The sequence below is a fragment of the Marmota flaviventris genome, chromosome 19, assembly GCF_047511675.1.
Source record: "Marmota flaviventris isolate mMarFla1 chromosome 19, mMarFla1.hap1, whole genome shotgun sequence".
Taxonomy (NCBI): domain Eukaryota; kingdom Metazoa; phylum Chordata; class Mammalia; order Rodentia; family Sciuridae; genus Marmota; species Marmota flaviventris.
In genome coordinates, this window is record NC_092516.1 from 26,980,157 (window position 1) to 27,000,624 (window position 20,468).

At 53.3% G+C, this 20,468-nt stretch overlaps 1 protein-coding gene across 5 annotated transcripts in view; it reads left to right on the forward strand.

Annotated features, from left to right (window-relative positions):
* The first annotated feature begins 332 nt into the window (after positions 1-332).
* LOC114102985 (general transcription factor II-I repeat domain-containing protein 2B-like) overlaps positions 333-20,468 on the forward strand; it is a 31,597-nt gene continuing 11,461 nt past the window's right edge. For 2 of the 5 annotated variants that reach the window (XM_027948501.3, XM_027948502.3), the window contains exons 1-8: positions 333-424; positions 5,856-5,959; positions 11,063-11,201; positions 15,894-16,013; positions 16,705-16,930; positions 17,087-17,115; positions 18,883-18,937; positions 19,240-19,283. In XM_027948501.3, coding sequence (XP_027804302.2) covers positions 5,861-5,959; positions 11,063-11,201; positions 15,894-16,013; positions 16,705-16,930; positions 17,087-17,115; positions 18,883-18,937; positions 19,240-19,283 — 712 coding nt within the window. In that variant the 5' untranslated portion in view covers positions 333-424; positions 5,856-5,860. Of the gene's footprint in view, positions 425-5,855; positions 5,960-11,018; positions 11,202-15,893; positions 16,014-16,704; positions 16,931-17,086; positions 17,116-18,882; positions 18,938-19,239; positions 19,284-20,468 lie in introns of those variants that run through there. The other 3 variants (XM_027948504.3, XM_071605347.1, XM_027948505.3) reach the window with 3 other exon arrangements.

Below are 20,468 nucleotides of genomic sequence, written 5' to 3' on the forward strand. Positions count from 1 at the left end.
TGAAAGTGTCAACGAGGCGCGACGTTACATCTAGGCAACGAGTAAACGGCCCGCCGACCCTCGGGGACCGCAACCTAATCCGAACGCCGCGACTGCGACGTCGAGCGGAGGGGCCTGGCGGGCGGCCGAGGACTGGCGGGCACGCCCGGGCCGAGACCGACCATCGGCGGCCTTCCTCGGGGCTTGCGGCCGGGCGCCAGGCAGCGCAGTCGGGCAGCTGGCGGGACGCGAGCACCGGAAGCGGCGCCGCCCACTTGGGGCGCTGCGGACACGCGCGCAAGGCCGCCTCCGGACGCAAACAAAAAGGGGCGCGGGGAAGGGGACGGACGCGCACAGCAGCGCGAGCCAGGGCCGCCGCCCGCACGCCCTCCGGCCGCTGCCCCCGGTCCCGGACTCCGCGGCAGCGCGCAGCCCGCGTCCCCAGGTGCGTATCCGGCCTCGCCGCCGCCGCGGAGCGCGCGCCCGCCTCAGTCCCGCTCCCGAAGGCGGGGGAGGCCGGCGCACGGCGGGCGCGAGCCTTCGGCCGCCCCGGCCACCGGGCGCGCCCCGAACCCCATCCCCGCGGGAAGGCCGGGAGTGGGGGTGGGGCGGGAGCCCTGCGGCGGGGACGCGGCCGCACGCACGCACGCACGCACGCACGCAGCGCGCGGCCCTCTCTCCTCTGATTGGCTGGGAGAGGGCGGGGGGTGGGGGTAGAGACTCGCCAGGCCGCGGTGCGCGCGAGGTCACGCTCCGCCTGGCGTACGTGGGGCGCCTGCGCTGCGTGACGACGCGCCTGATTGACCGGATGGGGAGGCGGGGCCGCCGTTGTCGCTCGGGCTCCGCCCCCCGGCGTCACGCTCTCCCGGGTGGTTTTGTCTGGGTCTGCTGCGCGCCGGGCGACCGGGGAGCTGATTGACGGCGGCGAGCCTGGGCCGACCCGGGGAGGGAAAGGCTCAAGCCAGGAGTGCGACCCGTCGCGGTTCCGGCTTCGCGTTCCGGGGGGACAGAAGCCTCCGGGGCTGTGTTGTCCGCTCCAGCCCAAGCTGTTAGTCCTTTGTGTTCGTTTTGTTTGTTTTGTGGTGCTGGGGATGGAACCAGGGCCTGTGCCTGCGGGGCAGGCGCTCTACCAGCTGCGCTGTATCCCCAGCCCTGTTTTTAATTGATGCATAATTGTATTTTTTTAGGGGTACAGTGTGATCTTTTCATACGTGTCTGCAGAGTGTGGTGATGACCAGATCAGGGTGATTGACATCACCCCAAGTACTTGTCTTTTCTGTATTAGGAACATTCGGGATTCTCTGCTGTTTTAAAATACACAACTGTTGTCAACTGTAATTAAGCTTCTGTGCTACAGAACATTGGAAGTTATTCCTTACATCCTCCTGTACTGTTGGCCGTCCCTCTGTCCCTCCTCCCACACTCTAGCCAGCCTCTGCTGTCTACTGTGAAATCTAAGAACATTCCTTTCCGTGCCTGGCCCATTTCACTTAACGTAGTCTTCCAATTCCATCCATGCTGCTGCAAGTGACGGAATGTCCTTCCTCATGACTGAATAATATTCCAGTGTGTATATGTGCCCCATTTCCTTTATCCACCATCTCCTGTTCCACATCTGGAAGGGTTCCTTATTCCATTTATTGCCAGCGGTGCTGTAGAATTGCAATGCAAGTGCAGATTCTGATCTTTCGGATGTGCACCCAGCAGTAGGATTGCTGGAGCATATGGACCATACCGGGTTTCTGTTTCCAGATTTGGGGGGAGCCTCCATACTGTTTCCCACAGTGGCTGTACTACTTCACAATCCCACCAACAGTGTATGAGTTCCCCTCTTTTGGAATTCCTACCAGCATTGTACATTTTTCTTCTTTAAAACGTATGTGTGTCCTGGAGTGGAACCCAGTGCCTCACACGTGCTAAGCAAACGCTCCACCACTGAGCGCCACTCCCAGCCATTTCTTTGTAATTTTATTTTGGAAGCGCTTCTTCCTCCTTTGCCCAAGCTGACCTCCAACTTTCAGTACTGCCTCAGCCTCCCAAGTAGCTGAGATTACAAGCCTGGCTATTTTTGTCTTTTTGATAATAGCCATTCTATAAAAGCATGTGAGTCGACCTTTGTGTGTTTTAAGAAAAAAAAATGTTTTATTTTTGTGCTGATAATTTTAAAGTTAAACAGATGTCTGGGTATGAAATTGGAAATTGGCCAGTTGGAGACAGCTTACAGCTGCAGCTGAATGACTCTAGCAGACTTTTTCCTTTTTTCTTGGTGGTGATTTGCAGTGATAAACAATTCAGAGTGCATCCTGGTTCTTCCTGCCTTCCTGATTTTTTTCCCCCAAGTGCTGGGATTGAACCCAGGGCCTTGCACAGGCCCAGCAAGCACTCCCCTGCTGAGCTGCACCCTGCCCTGCCCTTCCTGTGTGTTGCTTAGCCCCTGAGGTCTGCTGCCCTGAGCCCAGGGCCTCAGCCTGCACAGTCCCTTCCCTCCTCCCCGGGCTGCAGAGCTTGGAAGGTGCCTTCATTTCCCTCACCCCCCACAGTTGCTCACTGTCCCCATGTGCCCTGGACGAGGTGTCCCGCTCTCTCTTGCCTCTTGCCTGTGATTCTGCCCTGGGTATGCAGCCTGCTTCGCTCGAGAGCACAGGAGTTGGATTCTATCCTCCTTTGTGTCTTGAGTCCCCTTTGTGCCCCCAGTGTAAGTTGTCACCCAGCCGGTGCTTGGTACATTTTAATCGAGTGGTGAACAGGTGCACTTGAGTTTGTAGCTTCATTCCCTGTAGACCTGAGCTGAGTGGGAGAAGCACCTCCAGAACTTGGTAGCTAAAACCAAGCCCTCAGAAACCCGAAGACTGGAGCTTTGGAAAAGAAAACATTGAAATAAATGTTAAAGACTCAACCAGGCCTCTCTTTCAAGATCTCAGAGATTTACTAGATGGAGCAGATGACCTTCCAGGTGTAAGTGACAAACTCAGTTTGTGTGAACTGTCAGTACTTTTGACCTCGGGTCGTGGGGTCCTTGACACATGGCTGCAGGAAGGCAGCCGTGAACAAGAGGCAAAGGAGTGTGGCCGTGTTCCAGTGACATTTTATTCACAGAACCAGGCGGCCCTCCGGATTTGACCCCCAGGCTGCGGAGGGCTGACCCTGTTCTGGAGGTTTGCTTTGCTCCAGTGAAGTATCGCACAGAGGAGGAGGGAGTCCTGGGACAGCTGGGACGTCCAGGCGGCTGGCGAGTTTGGGTTCTGTTTATTTTTATTTTTATTTAGTTTTAGTTTACATTTCCAGTTTTAGAAGAGCAGAAGTTGGGCTGGGGCTCAGTGGTAGAGCGCTTGCCTAGTATGCAAGAGGCACTGGGTTCGATTCTCAGCACCACATACATATACATCAAATAAAGATCCATCAACAACTAAAAAATATTTTTAAAAAAGCAGAAGTTAATTACTATATAAAATCTGTGATCTAAATAAACGCACTGGTACCTTAAAGGTGATAGGAAAGGAGGTCACCACCGTAGCCTCCAGATTTTATGCTGGAGTACAGACTCATTCCCTGCAGTCTTAAGCCTGATTAGAATGTGGGGACTGTTTCTTGGGAGAATGTTCTTGGGACGGGCATTAGCTCCCTTCAATCATGTCATTGTCTCCGAGCTCTGTCAGGCCTGGCGTGTGCCTCATCAGAACAGAAGAGATGGGCTTCCCTCCACTTGTGGCTATGCTAAGGCTGCAGTAAACCCCAGGGATTAGAGCACACTTGTTACTTATTTATTTATTGCCCTGCTGGGATTGAACCTGGGGTACTTTTTTCACTGACAAAGTGACCCAGCCCTTTTTTATTTTATTTTTGAGACAGGATCTCACCAAGTTGCCCAAACTGGTCTTGAACTTGAACTTGCAGTCCTCCTGCCTTGGCTTCTCAGTGCTGGGCCTGCAGGTGTGTGCCACCTTGCATGGTTTGTTTTGTGGTACTGGGGTTGGAACCCAGGGCCTGGTGCGTGCCAGGCAAGACCTCTACCACTGAGCCACACCCCTAGCCCTCTGCTTTTCTCTCTCTCTCTTTCTTTCAAGGATTTTTATTTTTGCTACTGGATATTGGAACCAGGGGCACTTTTCCACTGAGCAGCACCCTCAGTCCTTTTTAATTTTTGAGATAGGATCTCACTGAACTGTTGAGGATCTCACTAAGTTGTTGAGATTGGCCTCCAACTTGAGAGCCTCCTGCCTCGGCCTCCTGAGACACTGGAATGAGCTTGTGCCACAGTGACTATATGTTGCTTCCTTGCTGGGGTTGGAACCCAGGGCCTTGCACCTGCTGGGAAGTGCTCTTACACTGAGCCCAGCCACAGTCCTCTTAGGGATCACTGTGATATCATTAGCAGAAAGTGGGGTCCTTCTTCTGCTGCCAGCAGGTGTCATCAAACAGCTTCCCTCTGTGTCTCAGAGGAAGACTTTGCTGAGACTTTATGGAAAGAGTTGTCCAGAGTTCGACAGGTACCCCACCACGCAGCTGTTTAGCCACGGTCACCTGCAGAGGCAAGGAGAAATGGGTGTGTCCACCCTGTGGGCGGTTCCCACCTTCAGCCTCAGGCACAGCTGACTCTGGGGCAGGGTTGGTGGGGCCTGGGACATGCCATTCCCTTGATGGTCTCTGTCCTCAGGGCCTCCAGGACACCCCATATGACCGCCGCGGCTCCTGACACCCTTCCCGGATGAGGAGTGGGAGACCCGGCCGGGTCAGTGGCAGCAGGGCTGGCTCTGGGGCCGCTGTGGAAGCAGGCTCACACCGGCAACAACTGGTGGTCAGGCTGTGGCGTCTAGCAGCCCAGGACCTGCAAGGCCACCAGCCAAGTATGTGTCGAGGTTTCAGGGAGCCTGAAAAGTGTCCGAGTCACCCTGCAGGTGAACTCTAGGGGCGCTTCTGTCAGTGACACCAGTCCAAGAGAGGCTGGGGTGTGGCTCTTTGGGGGGCGCGTGCTCAGCATGCCCAAGGCCTGGCTTCCTTCCAGCACCGGAAACAGACAGAAAATTAAACCCCATCAAAAATCCTTGAGAAGAGCCAGCTGCCTCTCCAGCCGCCCAGCAGGGACAGGTATCTGGCAAAGGCAGCTCAGCAGCCTGCACCTGTGCTGAGTAGGATGTGCCTCGTCCCCAAGACGCCCCCGCTGGAGGCCGGCTGCCCGTGGTGGTGAGACCCTAGAAGGGGGCTGTAGTGGAGATGGGAGGTCTGCAGGGCGCTGCCCTCAGGAGGACTCCCATTGTGTTCTCAGGAACTCACTTGGTTCCTAAGAAACAGGTGGTTATTAAAGGAGCAAGGCCAGCCTCTCCCTGGTTCCCACTTCCTGTCTCCCCACTTGATCCTTCTGCTTATGCTCCCACCATTGTGGTTACCATCCGCCATGAGGCCCTCACCAGAGACTGAAGCGATGGGGCCACCTGATCGTGGACTTTCAACCTCAAAAAATATGAACTAAATAGACCTCTTTTTTAAAAAAATGAAATATGGATATATTTTGTTATTTTGTTATAGTAACAGGAAACGGCCTAATACAGGTGGTTAACAGATTTCAGAACTAGTTTAACTAGTTTATCTGGAAAAATGCACAATGATGACAAAGTTGTATCTGCTGATAAAAGGCTAGAAAAATCTCTCTCTGAACAATTAAAGAATCATAGAAGAAAAATGCTGTCCCTGGAACAGGTATCAGGTGCTCCCTAGGAGCCTTCCCATTCAGGGTCTCAGCCAGGCTCTCTGCATCTTCAAGGGTGAGCTCCTCAGTGCAGAAGGAAGGTTTGGGCCACCTTGGTGGCCGCCTCACGGCTCTGAAGTGTGCTGAGACCCCGGTTTCTGTCACTCACGTCCACATTGCTTCTTTTGCACAGGGATCATGGCCCAGGTAGCGATGTCCACCCTGCCCGTTGAAGATGAGGAGTCTTCGGAGAACAGGATGGTGGTGACCTTCCTCGTGTCTGCCCTCGAGTCCATGGTGAGGTGGTCTGTGTTTCTGCCACGTCCCTTAGTGGGTCCTTATTGACACAGAATTGAGGGGCACTTTCCTGTCACTTATTTATTTTTGCAGGGGGGTACCAAGGATTGAACTCAGGGGCACTCAGCTACTGAGCCTCATCCCAGCCCTATTTTGTATCTTATTTAGAGACAGGGTCTCATTGAGCTGCTTAGCACTTTGCTGTTGCTGAGGCTGGCTTTGAACTCGCGATCCTCCTGCCTCAGCCTCCCCAAATGCTGGTATCACAGTTGTGCACCACTGCCCGGCCCGTGACACTTTTGATGTTAACCTGTTTGTATCTCTTTTGCTGAAAAGTATAATCCAGCCAACTTCTGAAGATGGAATTCTGACCCTAGGGTTTACATTTTGTGTGAGAAAGGCTGTTCTCCGCAGAGGGCAGCAGGCTGTCAGATTGTGATTTGTGAACGTGGGTGTGATCGTGTACATGTGGGCTTTCTGGACGGGAGATGTAGTGAAGGTACTTTCGTTGCCGGTTTTTTTGTGTGTTTTGGTTCTGAGGATTGAACCCAGGGATTCTTAACTACTGAGCCACATCCCCACCCTTTCTTTAATGTTTTATTTAGAGACGGTGTCTCGGTGAGATGCAAAGTACCTCACTAAGTTGCTGAGGCTGGATTTGAACTCACAATCTCCTGCCTCAGCCTGCTGAACCCTGGGACCACAGGTGTGTGCCACCATACCAGGCTTCTTTGTTACCTTTTGAAAAATATTTTTCTTGTCTAAATTCAGAGCAAAATTGATGCCAAGTGCCGAGGCACACACCTGTCATCCCAGTGACTTGGGAGGCTAAGGCAGGAGAATCACAAGTTTAAGGCCAACCTCAGCAATTTAGGGGGACCCTGTCTCAAAATAAGAAATAAAGAGGGCTGGGGGTGTGTCTCAGTGGCAGAGCGCCCCGGGTTCAATCCCCAGTATTACAAAATAAATAAATACGACATAACTTTGCCTGGGTGGTTAAAATTGGATGAGGAATTTACAAACCTCCACGTCTGACAGACGCACTGATTTAAAAGGCAGAGTCAGGAGCTCACAGTGGAGAAACCTGAAGGCCACCACCTAGGCAGGGGTCAGAGGTCTGCAGTGCTGGGACAGAGGGACAGGGACACCAGCTGCCTCCTGAGCTGGTGCACCTAAAGGGAGAGCACTGCCGTGGTTCCTGCAGCATCAGGGACCTGACCAGGAGACCTCTGACCAGCCCGACCGAGGGGCGTCCCACAGAGTCCTGGGGTCTGCAGGACGGACGGAGAGAAGAGAGCTACCCGGGTCCCAGGGGGCTGGAGAGAGGGGACGGCCAGACAGGAAGTGTGGCCTGGACTAGATCCTGAGTTCAGAAAACAGAATGAAAATGTTGACTTTAATGTATGTACATACACTTTCCTTCTCCATTAGGGACATCAGTGGGTCAGTTGACAAAACACCAAATGTGGAACTCCCATGTCCACGGGTGTGTGCACACACATGTGCACACTCTCTCTCTCACACACACACACCCCCACACCCCCACCCACACCCGTCATCTTTAATCCCCTGAAACCAAATGTAAAGCCTTAGAAGCAGCCTTCGGTGGACTGACCTGTGGCCCCAGAAATAACCACCAGGTGCTTGTCTCCAGGTCCCATGGCCACAGGCACTTCACAGATGTGACCAGTTAAGGATCTGGAGTGGGGACCCTCGGGATTGGCTGAGGGCTTATTTGACACCTGCAGAGCGAGCTCGTGGGTGCTGTTCCCAGAGGGCCAGAAGTGCTCAACGGGCGCCGAGCAGGACTGGCCCCTGCTCCCGTCCCGGGCTCCGCTGCCCTGGCCAGGCCCCTGCAGGGACGGTCCTGCAGCACTTCAGAGGACAGCGAGGCCCTCCCAGATCTTGGCTTCTGTGTGGGAAGGGGACAGTGATCCAGCTCTGTGTGTGTGTGTGTGACCCAGGAGAGGCAGGGACAGGCTCAGGGGAGGGGCAGCTAGGCCACCATTGGGGAGCAGGGGACGGCCACCCAAGGCCTGAGCTGGGAAGGACATGGAGAAGGTCAGCCAGCTGCAGAAGAGCGAGGGAAGTGGTCAGGACAGGCTCGGGAGGTGCATGGTGGCCGATCGCCAAGCTCTGGGTGTGATGTGAAGCCACGGGAAGTTTGGGTGAAGGACGTCCAGGGGCCAAGAGGCAGGGAGGCCGGGGGCAGACTGGCCGCGGTTCAGATGGGGACTGGGTGGCTGGGGTGACGGAAACTGCAGATGCGACTGTTGGTGATTCTGTAGTTCATCCTAATGTTGGATAATAGACATACACACAAGTTGCCATTTTAAGCCTGTGGCTCAGCGGCTTTGGGGCCTCCACCATGTGGTCACCTCATCCACCTTCAGGACATCCTCTTCCTAGGCACAAAGTCCACCCCCAGGAGGGGCAGCTGTGCATTGGCCCCTGCCCTAGGCGCTCCTGGTCTTCGGGCCTCCAGACCCAAGCTGTCCTCCACACGGGGGCTGTCCAGCTCTCGGGCCTCCGAGCCACACACTGGCCTGCGCTTGGCCAAGCAGCCCTGTGGCCCCAGCCCCGTACCCGGCTGTGAGTCAGAGCTGCCCTGCACTCGCCCAACCCAGGGTCGTCTCTGCATGGCCGCACCTACAGCACCTACACGATGGGCGCAGGTCGTGCCCTGGGGGTCAGGAGGCTGGTCCTGCCCAGCTTTGCAGGAGAGGAGGGCCCTGCCTCTCACCAGCCGGGGAGAAGACAGGACCCAAAGCTGCCCCCACACCATCCTGACGCTGGGAGATGGGGCCGGGATATCTGCGCACCTCCCAGGGCTCCCGTCTGTCTGTCTGCCTGCACCTTTCTCCACGGAAGCTGCTGGTCTTCTCTTTCCATGTTCTGTTCTTGGCCCACAAGTACCGGATCTCAGTGCTGGTGACTGCAAGGTTGCACGTCTGTGATTGGGATGTGAGGCACCCTCCAGAAGCTCAGATGTCAGCCAGTGTAAGAATGTTCAGCCGGGTGCGGTGGCGCACACCTGTGATCCCAGCAGCTCAGGAGGCTGAGGCAGGAGGATGGCAAGTTCAAAGCCAGCCTCAGCAAAAGCGAGGCCCTAAGCAACTCAGTGAGACCCTGTCTCCAAATAAACTACAAAATAGGGCTGGGGGTGTGGGTCAGTGGTCAGTGCCCCTGAGTTCAATCCCTGGTACCCCCTCACCCCAAAAACAGAACGTTCAGAGGTGAAATGATCAAGTCACGAGAGATGCGACCTATTCAGTAGATGGAGCCACTGTCCACCTTGGGGGTTTGTTAGGGTGGTAACTGTAGGAGGCAGAGACGGGGAGGAGGTCAAGGGCAGGGTGGGGGAGCACTGGCTTTGTGGTCTATATTTTGTCCCTGAGAGCAGAGCTCTCTGCCCCCTGGTTGCCGAGGCCCGAGAGCTCCTCCTTTCCATCGTCCTTGTCAGTGATTCTGGTCGGAGTGACAGCAGAGCTGACTAACGCAGCCTCTCCTTGGTATTGGCAGGAGTCACTCTCCAGAGTGCTATCAGTGTTTCGAGAACCTAAAAAGAATTTATACTCTTTGCGTGCAGGTGTCCCGCCAAGGAGAGTCCCTCTCCTGGAAATGACCAAACATGCCCAGAGTATTTACCGTCACGGCCCTTGGTTGTAGCGCTGTTATTTATAATAGGAACAAAACCCTAAATGATGTTACGGCTAAGCCAGGGTGTGCGTGGCGTAGAATATCATGTATTCACTTAAAGGTCATTTTTTCAGGATCATTTAGTTTTATTTTGAGAAATGCTCAAAAATTAATGTTGGCTGGGGATGTGGCTCAAGCGGTAGCGCGTGCGCCTGGCATGCGCAGGTCGCTGGGTTCGATCCTCAGCACCACATAAAAATAAAATATTGTGTCCACCTAAAACTAAAAAATAAATATTAAAAAAAATAATGTCAAGGTAATAAATCAGAATATCAGCCTATGTTCAGTAGTACAATCCCGATTTTGTTTTTAAACGTGTATGCTGTTCTTGACCAGCCTGGGCAACACAGTGTGGTCCCATCTCAAAACAAACACGCATCTCTGCATGTGTGCATGTTCCCAGGTGTGTGTGGTGGCTCCTCTTGGTAAAGGGTTTACAGGTGATTTTTCTTCCATGCACTTCGCTGTGTCTGTACCAGGGATTGAAACCAGGGGTGCTCTACCACTGTGCTACATCCCCACCCGGCCCTATTAGTTTTTTATTTTGAGATAGTGTTTCGCTAAGTTGCTGAGGCTGGCCTCCAACTTAAGATCCTCCTGCCTTGGCCTCCCACCCGGGTTGCTGGGATTTTGGGTGTGCACCACCATGCCCAGCTACAGGGTATGGAGTGTAGAGGATAAAGGAGGTTTCCGATGCACAGAGGCCGAAGCTGGCCCAGAAGATTCTCCAACCACTAAGATAAAGCATCTGCAGGTGGAGGATCTGTAGAATCTCTGGGGATTCTTGTGTCTGTTGGGACAGGAACCTGCAGCACTGCCCCAAACAGCGAGCGTGTCTGTCTGAATTCTCACACCTGGCGTCTCGGTTGTGAATGATTAGCGTGTTGGGCCATGTTGGAATAGTAGGTGTTCTCTCCACCATCCATGCAAAATAATGTTGTGAAATTGTTGTTAAAGCAAGAGTCTGCGTCCAGAGGGTCAGGAGAAGCCCTGACCGAGGGGCGCGTAGCACCTTAATGTACCTTCCTTTCCGGCTTTCGTGACATGGTATTTGCTCCATAATTTTTTTCATGGTGATTTTTCTCTTTCCAAACAGATATTCCTTTTGGGGAGAGGCAGTGACCAGGGGTTGAACTCAGGGGCACTCGGCCACTGAGCTACACCCCCAGCCCTATTTGTGTTTTATTTAGAAACAAGGTCTCCCTGAGTTGCTTAGGGCCTCACTGTTGCTGAGGCTGGCTTTGAACTGATGATCCTCCTGCCTCAGCCTCCCGAGCCTCTGGAGTCACAGGAGTGGGCACCACGCCCGGCTCAGATACTCCTTCCTTTACCTACTTTCGGTTCCTCCCCTGAACTCCAGATCTGCCCGTGTCTGGACAACGCCATTCGCTGCTTCTCTTGCAGTGTAAGGAGCTGGCCAAGTCCAAGGTGGAGGTGGCCTGCATCGCCGTGTATGAGACAGACGTGTTCGTGGTGGGCACCGAGAGGGGATGCGCCTTCGTCAACGCCAGGAAGGATCTGCAGAAGGACTTTGCCAGATACTGTAGGTGTTCACGCTCCCCCTCGTGTTTCCCAGACCTGAACATGCGTGGGGTCCAGGCTGTGTCTTACGATCTTCTGAGCTTCACGTGTTGTCCTAAGCATGTTTGTTGTCGTGTTGTGTTGTGTTGTGTTGTGTTGTGGTGCTGGGGACAGACCCAGGGCTGCGCTACGACGGAGCCACTGCCCCAGCCCTTTTATTTGTTTTATTTGAGACAGGGTCTTTCTAAGTTGCCGAGGCTGGCGTGGAACTTGCAACCCTCCTGCCTCAGCCTTCTGGGTCACTTTGATTACAGGTGTGCGCCACCGCATCAGCTCTTTGGGACTTTCAGGGCCTTGAGCAGGCCTGGGGAATTAATGAGCACTTGTGGCCTTTGTCAGGATGACTTCAGGTGTGAGAGCTGACACCTGTGCAGTGACCATCTCTAGGAGGAGAGAGGGTCGAGTTGGCAGGTTGGTATTCCTTGGAATCCAAAAAGGAAAAACCCAGGTGTGGTGGCGCACGCCTGTAATCCCCGTGGCTCGGGAGGCTGAGGCAGGAGGTTGGTGAGCTCAAAGCCAGCCTCAGCAATTTGGTGAGGCCCTAAGCAACTTAGCAAGACCCTGTCTCAAAATAAAAAGTAAAATAAGGGCTGAGGATGTGGCTCAGTGGTTAAGCACCCCTGGGTTCAATCCCTGGTGCAAAAAAAGGAAAAATATTCATACAGTTTTGTCAGAGGTCATATGGGTGAGTGTGTGCATTTGCACACCTGTGTAGTTCACATAGCTGCCTCCAAAGGTTGGCCAGGGGTATGTGTGTACGATTTTACTGCAAAACACTTATCTATTCATCTAAGACATCCTGTCTGTGTTGTGTCTCTGTGTTTCGTAATATCTCTGCTTTCTTGTTTTAATGCCTGTATGTTGGAGATACATATCAATATTTCCACTTTTATTTCGATATTAATAATTTGTTTCCCTTTTTTTCCTAAATACATCTTGCAAAAGATCTATCCACCTGGCTCTCTAATAGCCAGCGTTTGGCTTGTTTATTTCTCTCTATTCCTTGTTATGTCTGTTCTCCTCTTTGTTACTGACATACTGTATTTTTTATTGGGTTCAATTGCTTTTCTTTTCTTGGTTTGGTAGCTTAGGTCACTGACTTTTTCCCATTTCATACGTTTGAAGTTAGGATTTTCCCTCGAAGTAATGTTTTAGCTGCCTTCCACTTGGGATAGGTTTTCGTGATCAGGTAGCTAAAAATATTTTCTGACCTTCACAGTCTGGGGGTGGGGGCACCCCTGAGCTACTGGAAACCTCTACTCGGCCTCGGGGCCTGGGAGATCTTGGTCAGGCATTGCAGGTCATTTTGTGGCTTCTCTCACTTAATGGATCATGCAAAGCACATGATAACCTCAGTCTTCCCTCCGCTAGAGAGGCTGCTCTTAGCTCTGGACCCCGGTGTTACCCGCTGGGCGTGGACGGCCCTCCTTCTATCTTATTTGGCAAAAGAATATTCCATGAAAATCCCTTGAAGCCCCCTTGTATAAATAAAGCAAAGCAGGCTCTTCTCTCTCTCCTTCTAGTTTGAAGCAGGATGCTAGGTCCTAGAGCCGTCCTGCCCCCACTTTTTGAGAATTACTTTCTGGGTCTGTGATTTTCGCTGTGTTTTTCAACTGGTATACTTCACACAAGGGGAACCCAAAATTCATAGCCCGCACAGGCCGTGGGCAAGAGGAGTCTTCCTTTTTGACCTGTGGTTACCTAGAAGCATTTTGCTTCATTTCTGACTACGTGGGGCCTTTCTTCAGTATTGATTTCTAATTAAATTCCACTGTAGTCTAAAAAGGTGCTTCAGGTGATTTCAGTTCTTTTGAATTTATCAAAACCTGAGGTCTGGCTCAGCATATCATTTGTATTGGCAGACATTTCATGTGCACTTTAAAGAACATTGGCTTGTGCAGTTAATGGGCCAAATAGGTCAGTTGTTGAATAGTGTTCTGTTCCCTTTCTGGTTTTTGCCTACTTATTCTGTTCCTGACCAAGGAGGGTTGAAATCTCTAACTGGGTCTGGTGGCGCCTACCTACAATCCAGCTACTCAGGATCATGCATGTTTCCATTGTTGTGAAACAGATCTCTGGTCTCTGAATCTTGCAAATCTGAACCTCATACCCAGTAAACTACCCTTCTTCCCAGCGCCCCCAGGCCTGCCGGCTCCCAGCCCGCTCCCTATTCCTGTGATTTCTGCTATTTTGACATCTCATACAACAGAATCATACACTAGGTAGAACCCTAACTTTTGAAGGGTAGTTTTTCCAAATACTGGGTTTTTGGTTGGCAGTTTATTTTTTTATTCTGCTTTTAGCACTTTGAAAACATCAGCCTGTTCTTGTTGGCCTGCAGAATTCCTGTTGAGAAGCTGCTGCTGGTCTTATGGAATGTCCTGTGTGTGCTAAACCACCTTCTTCTCCCTCCTCTACGCTCTCCTTTGCCTTTGAGTTCAGGCGGGGCTCTCCAGCGCACCGGGGCAGGGCTCTGCTCTCAGTGCCCACCAGGGTGGGGCTCTTGGGTTCATCCCCACTGGAGTTCATAGAGCTTCTTGAATTTGAAAAAAAAAAGTCTGATTTTCCTCCTCAGATTTGGGAAGCTTGGGGCCATTATTTCTTCAAATAAACTCTGTCCTTTTCTTCTTTTGGAATTCTCATTGTGCATGTGCTGGTCTGCTTAATAGAATTTCTCAACCCCCTTAATCTCCCTTTCCTTTCCCTCCTCCTTTTGCTCCGTTGACTCAATGATCTCCAACAGCCTGTCTCCTTCATGTTCCCCCTTGTTTCTTTGGACTGGTCGAGTCTGCTGTTGAATACTTCTGATGAATTATTCAGTTCAGTTACTGTATTTTTTAACTCTAGAGTTTGTGTTTGATTCTTTTTATAAATTCTCTTTCTTGGTGTTCTATTTTTTTCATGCATTATTTACCTGTTTCTGTTTAATTGTTTATCTGTACTCTTAGCTCATCAAGCATCATTATGATAATTATTCTCATTTCTTTGTCAGGCAGCTCATAGATCTGCATTTCTTTTGGATCTAATTCTGAAATTTTATGTCATTATTTTGGGCCATGTTTCCTTGTTTCTTTGTATAGTTTATCAATTATTTCTTGTTGTTCTGGTGTTTAGACATTTTAAAAAACATCAACTTGTTTCAGTCTTTGCATGTGGACTTTGTGTAGGGAAGGCCTCACCAGTTAGCCTGGCTGGAGGTTCCAGGACCTCTCAAGCCTTATTTGACCTTGCTCTCCCTGTCACCAGACGGTGGAACTGTTGCTTTAACATTCTGCATGTTCTGTTTTCAGTGGCTTCAAACTCTGGTGCAAACCTCATCAGTATAAATCAAGTGGGATGGAAACCAGTGCCTCAGGCAGACCCCAGACAGACCAGAACTTTGGGCACATAATCCATTCTTTCATATCTGTCCCAAGGAAGGAGCTTCTTTACGGGGGCGGGGTCCTCCAGTTGTTCTGTATTCCACCACGTAGAGGTAGAGGTATAATAGGTGTCCCAAATACTGAGAATTTTGATATTTCTTGCACTGGAATAACTTCCTTTTGGTTTGGTTTGGTTTGGTACCAGGAGTGCTAAATCACTGAGCCGCACCTCCCAGCCCTTCTTATTCTTTGAGACAGGGTCTCACTAGGTTGCTGAGACTGGCCTCAAACTTGTGCTCCTCCTGACTCAGCCTCTCCAGCAGCTGGGATTACAAGGCACACAATGACACTAGCGTCTGGGATGCACAGTGGCATTCCCCTCCCAGGGCCTTCCTGCAGCTTCTGCGGGTCCCCAGCCAGCCCCCCGCACGTCTCAGGATCCCCAGGCACTCCAGAGCAGGCCTCCCCGCGAATTCCTGCAATACAGAGCTGCCCAGGCAGCCTCCCAGCTGCGCCCTCAACTGCCATGAGTGTCCCTCACTCTTGTCACCTCTTGGCACTGACTTCTTGTCACTAGTTGATCATTCTTTTAAGCTTTCTCTTCCCAAATGACTTCGCAGTTTCCACCCCCTGACTTCATCTTGATTAAAACAGCCCGCTGTAAACTTGTGGAGCGGCCATGGCTGGAGGCCCAGATGTTCAGAGGGGTGGCCTCACAGTGACTGCCACTTTCCACAGCATGGTAAACGAATTTCTGGGATGAAAATGTCTTCAAACTCTAGTCTGTCTTTCCAGGTTGGACTGTTTACAGGTCTCTGTATCAGTAGGTTCATTGCAGTGCGCTGTGTCCTGTTCATAAATGTCCTACCCTAGTCTTTTTTTTTTTTTTTTTTGGTACCAGGGATTGAATCCAGGGGCTCTTAACTCCAAGCCACATCCCAGCTCTTTTTATTTTTTGAGGGAGGGTCTCACTGAGTTGCTGAGGCTGGTCTTGAACTTGGGATCCTCCTGCCTCAGCCTCCCAGTCCCTGGGATTGCATGTGTGTGTTTCTGCACCCGGCACGTGCTTTTCTTTCTTTCTTTCCTGGTTTTGTTTGTTCCTTTCCAGCTTTCTTTGAACACCCGCAGGGGGGACTGTAGGTGGATGCAGTGGGGACTGTAGGTGGGCTCAGTGGGGACTGTGGGGTGGGTGCAGTGGGGGGGTGCGGTGGGGACTGTGGGGTGGGTGCAGTGGGGCCCACAGCAGGGAGCCGGTGGTCCCATGCGCTGACCTTGCCCGTGGTCTGCGGCAGGCCTCGTGGAGGAGCCAAGTGAGGCGAAGCCCCCCCGCCCTGCCCGCGGGCCGCAGGCGTCCTCAGGAGAAGCAGAGGCTCTCAGGAAAGCAGTCGGGGACCACTTCTGCCTCTGTTACGGTAAAGCCCGCCTCAAGCATGAGCCCTCTGGTCACTAAGGGACAGGGTGTGACAGCCACCAGCATGGCTCCCAGGGCGTTGTGGGCATTTTAAGCCTACCTTCTAATCAGGTCCAGGCTGAGTGTCCTTTGGCAGCATCTGTCTCGATCCAGCCCCTCTGTGCTGACCAGGCTTCCTGCCTTGGTCCCCTCGCAGAGTCCCCAGCAAGACTGGGTCCAGGGCCCCTCTCCCCTCAGCTGTCTCTGCATCTCCCGTGCCCCCCAGGGACTTTAGGACAGCCCAGAAGTGCCTGCGGGAGGCCCTGGGCTCAGCCCCCAGCACACAGGGAGAACTCTTGGCAGGCGCCCCCGCAGCTCACCTCCGTGACCCCCCACCAGCACCCCAGGGCCTCATTCCTCCTCCCAAGACCTCAGCATGTCCGTCCCCTGCAGGGGTCTGGACTTTCGACTTTGGGGTCCTCCAGGTGACATCTCTCTATGAGGGGTCTCAGGTGACATCTCTCTGAGGAATGGGGCTTCATGCCTGGGGGCTCACTGCCCCTTCGGAGTCCGATACCACCCCAGCTGGGCACCTCCCGGAGGTGAAGGCTGAGGGTAAAGCACGCGGAGGGAGAGGGACAGGGGCTTTCTGCTTTCCATGTGTGGTCAAAGCCAGCGCCACCAGCTGGGCTCGCTGGTTACACCAAGTCCAGCCGTGGGTAGCGTCCTCACGCTGTCCACGGCTTGCCCTCTAGGGAAGGCGCTGGGGACCACAGCGATGGTGCCTGTCCCGTACGAGCAGATGCTGCACGACCAGGCGGCTGTGGAGGTGCAGGGCCTCCCAGAGGGGCTCGCCTTTCAGCACCCCGAGAATTACGACCTCGCCACCCTCAAGCGCATCCTGGAGGACAGAGCGGGGATCTCGTTCATCATACACAGGTGACCCGCCCGTGCCCTCCCCGCGGTGCCCTTAGAGCTGCCTGGATGGCTTCGCTGACTGGCTGTTGAGTGTCCTGTGGCCCTGACGAGGGGACCGTCCGCGGTGCGACGTGCTGGTGTGCTGCGGTTGGGTAACCGGTGTTGGTTTTCTTGCAGACCTTTCCTAGGTCCCGAGAGCCAGCTGGGTAAGTGACAGCTACTGTGCCTCGGCTTGGCTGCACCGACCGGCCAAGCACCTACTTCTCCTTAAAACTCGCACCTGGGCACATCTTGTGCTTCCTCCTTGGCAAGCAGGGTCAGGGCGCCGTCTGTAGGGACTTGAGCTTAGGGAAGGACATGTGCAGCCAGGAGAGCTGTGATCCTGCCCCCAGGCCCCCAGCTTGCCACCCCAGAGGGTGGTAAGGCCACCTTTTCCCCATCCACAGAAGCGTGTGGCACACACGCTGGCACTGCTGGCTTCCAGAGGGGACCTAGGTGTGCTGCTGTGGTCCAGAGGAGTGCAACCAGCTAGCTGAGCCAAGAACGGCCTCTGTGTTGTCAGGATGGCTGCAGGGGGCCCGGGCCCAGGAGGGGCTGGAGAGGAGCTGGCCCTGGCCCTGGCCCTGGCCCCTGCGATAAGCAGAGGCTGCACAGGTCAGTTCTCGAGGGAAGCCACCCACAGACTAGCTGGAAAGCTGTGTGGGTGCCCAGCACCCACTGGCATCAGGCTCCGCACAGCTGCTCGGCCTCATGCTGAAGAGGGGCACCTGCACCCGAGCAGCTTCAGGCCGCATTTGGCCACCTCCCGGTTCCTCACGCTGTCCTTCCGGGGTGTAGTCGGAGCCTTTGACCTGGGGCTGTCACGGAGGACCAGGACTGAAAAGGGCGCCACGTGGCCTCCACCAAGGCAGGACAGGCAGCCAGGCTGGCTCGGCTCCCCTGAGCCATGGACAGCATGTCGGGGCCATCGTGCGTTCTGCTAGCTCGTGCTAGAGCAGGGCTGGACCAGGGGTGGCAGGTGACCAAGTGACCAGCCTCCCAGGCAGCTCAGATCTTCATTGCAGGACAATACCAGAGCTTAATGGCTGGGCACTATAAGTCCATTCACGTGCATAGGGTGCCCTGGGGTCCGTGAGGGACGGTGCCAGGACCCTCTGCCAGAGCAGCCCTGCAGAAGCTCAGCTCTTCCCCAAGGAAGTGTCTGCAGAGAACCCCCTGGTGCTCACGGCCACCCTGGGTGGTGCAGGTGGTGGCTCTGCTGTGACGACCCAAGTCTGGGCCTGTCTGGTGCCGACTCCACAGCGGTGGGTCTGGAGCCTGTGGCCTCGAGCCTGAATGTGATCAGCCTCCACAACCACCATTTTCCCCAGGAGGCAAAGGGGAAGTTCAGGGCCTTGTCCGAGGCACCCTCTGCCACTGGGTGCCAAGGCCAGCCCATCTGTCCCTCTCGCCCCAGAGCCTCTGCCCAAGTCCATGACCCTGGACACAGGGTCTGACCTGAGGGGGCCTCTTCCCCTGCCACCCTCCCATGATGACTTGAGCCAGGAGTGTTCTGTTCTCTTGCATTTGCTTTGATAGGACTGTTTTTTTTTTTGTTTGTTTGTTTGTTTTTAATATTATTAGGACACAATATCTTTTAAAAATTTTTTTTAGTTGTAGATATACACAGACCTTTGTTTTATTTTCTTTATGTGGTGCTGAGGCTCGAACCCAGGGCCTCACACTTACTAGGCAAGTGCTCTACACTCAGCCCCAGCCCCAGCCCCGTGTCTTTTTTTAATATTTATTTTTCAGTTATCGTGGACACATGCCTTTATTTTACTTTATGTGGTGCTGAGGATCGAACCCAGTGCCCTACCCATGCGAGGCAAGTGCCCACCACTGAGCCCCACCCAGCCCAGGTGACAGAGCTCTGAACGCTGGTCACAGTTCCAGGGCTGAGAGGGACAGGGGACCTTTTTATTCTTGCACAGGTGCCCATGGGACGGTAGCAGACTCCGAGAGAACAGTACTGTCACCAAAGGAAAGGTAAGGGACAAATGGCACCCATATCCAGCCACAAAGTGGTAACTTTTTAGAAGTCATAACATTTCCAGTCCAATACGAAGGGCTGTGTCGCTAGTTCTATTCTGAGTGGTTTCATCCAGGCTAGGTAATGGGCACCTCTGACTCTGCAGCGGGTCACCAGCACATTCGTGTTAAGGCGGTTGCACATTCAGGGTCGGTCGGACCTGGGGGCTGGGGATCCAGGGCGCTGGGGCTCTGAGGGCCCAGGAGCCTGTGGCCAGTCCTCATGTGGCCTGTCTTGACCAGACCCCTTCTCCTTTCAGCTGTGGCGCCATCAGTGTGAAAACTGAACCCATGGACGATTCTGGTAGGTCTTCAGAATTAGGTGTGACCACTGGACTCTCTTTGGTTTTACTTTAAAAAGAGGAGGGGGCTGGACACTCATCAGCCTCGACCGAGGCCCTGTTTGAAGGATCCAGGTGGAGTGTCCCTTACTGAACATGCTAGGACCACAGATGTTTCGGATTTTAGATTTTGTGGGATTTTAGAATATGTGTGTGTGTGTGTGTGTGTGTGTCTGTGTGTCTGTGTTTGTGGGTCTCTGTGCGTCTGTGTGTGTGTGTGTGTCTATGTGTGTTTGTGTTTGTGTGTCTGTGTGTGTTTGTGTTTGTGTGTCTGTGTGTGTTTGTGTCTGTGTCTGTATGTATGTGTGTTTGTGTTTGTGTCTGTGTGTTTGTGTGTGTCTGTTTCTGTGTGTTTCTGTGTGTTTGTGTGTGTGTCTGTGTCTGTGTTTATGTGTCTGTGTGTGTGTCTGTGTGTGCATGCGCGTGCTGAGAGACAGAGGGACAGGACCGGAGGTGAAACAGGAAAGGCGCTTCCATTTTAGGAACATCTTTGCACGTAGCCGAGGTGGTTTTACGTGGTGTCTTCGGCACACCTGTGTTTCGCGTGTTGCCATCACGTGGGGTTGCGTGTGGAATTTGCCACCAGGGAGGTCATGTCAGCACTCATAATCCTCTGGATTCTGGAGCCTTTCAGAATTGGATGTTTAACCTGTGATCACGTTTGACCCAAATATCTGGAAGAGCGCCTTCGAGGTCAGTAGGCGCCGGCCACTCAGGTGTCCTTGAGCAGGTGTGTCTGGGGACAGAGTCTTATTTTGTCTCTACTTAGATGAAGCCTGAGTGGGGAGTGAGTGGAGCCCTGAGTGGGCGCTGGGAACCCCATCCTGACTGACCGGGAGCAGCCTCCATTTCTGGAAGCATCTTGTCTGCCTCGCAGCCCTGGCGTCTCCAAGTGTTCTGTGACGCAGGAGCACGGAACGTTCTAGTGCCCATGTGTACAGTGGCAAAGCCCCTCTGATGGACGAGGAGATGCCCCCAGCTCCTCAGGAAAAGAAAGTCAGCACGAGTTACAGGAACGTGTTAAAGACAGAAGGGAGACTTGTTAAGAACCCAGTGTTCAGTCCAAGGGTGGGAAAGCACGGAAGCCTTAAACATGGGAGTCAGAAAACTTAGACCAAAATCTCAAAAAAGGGCCAGGCCTGGTGAGC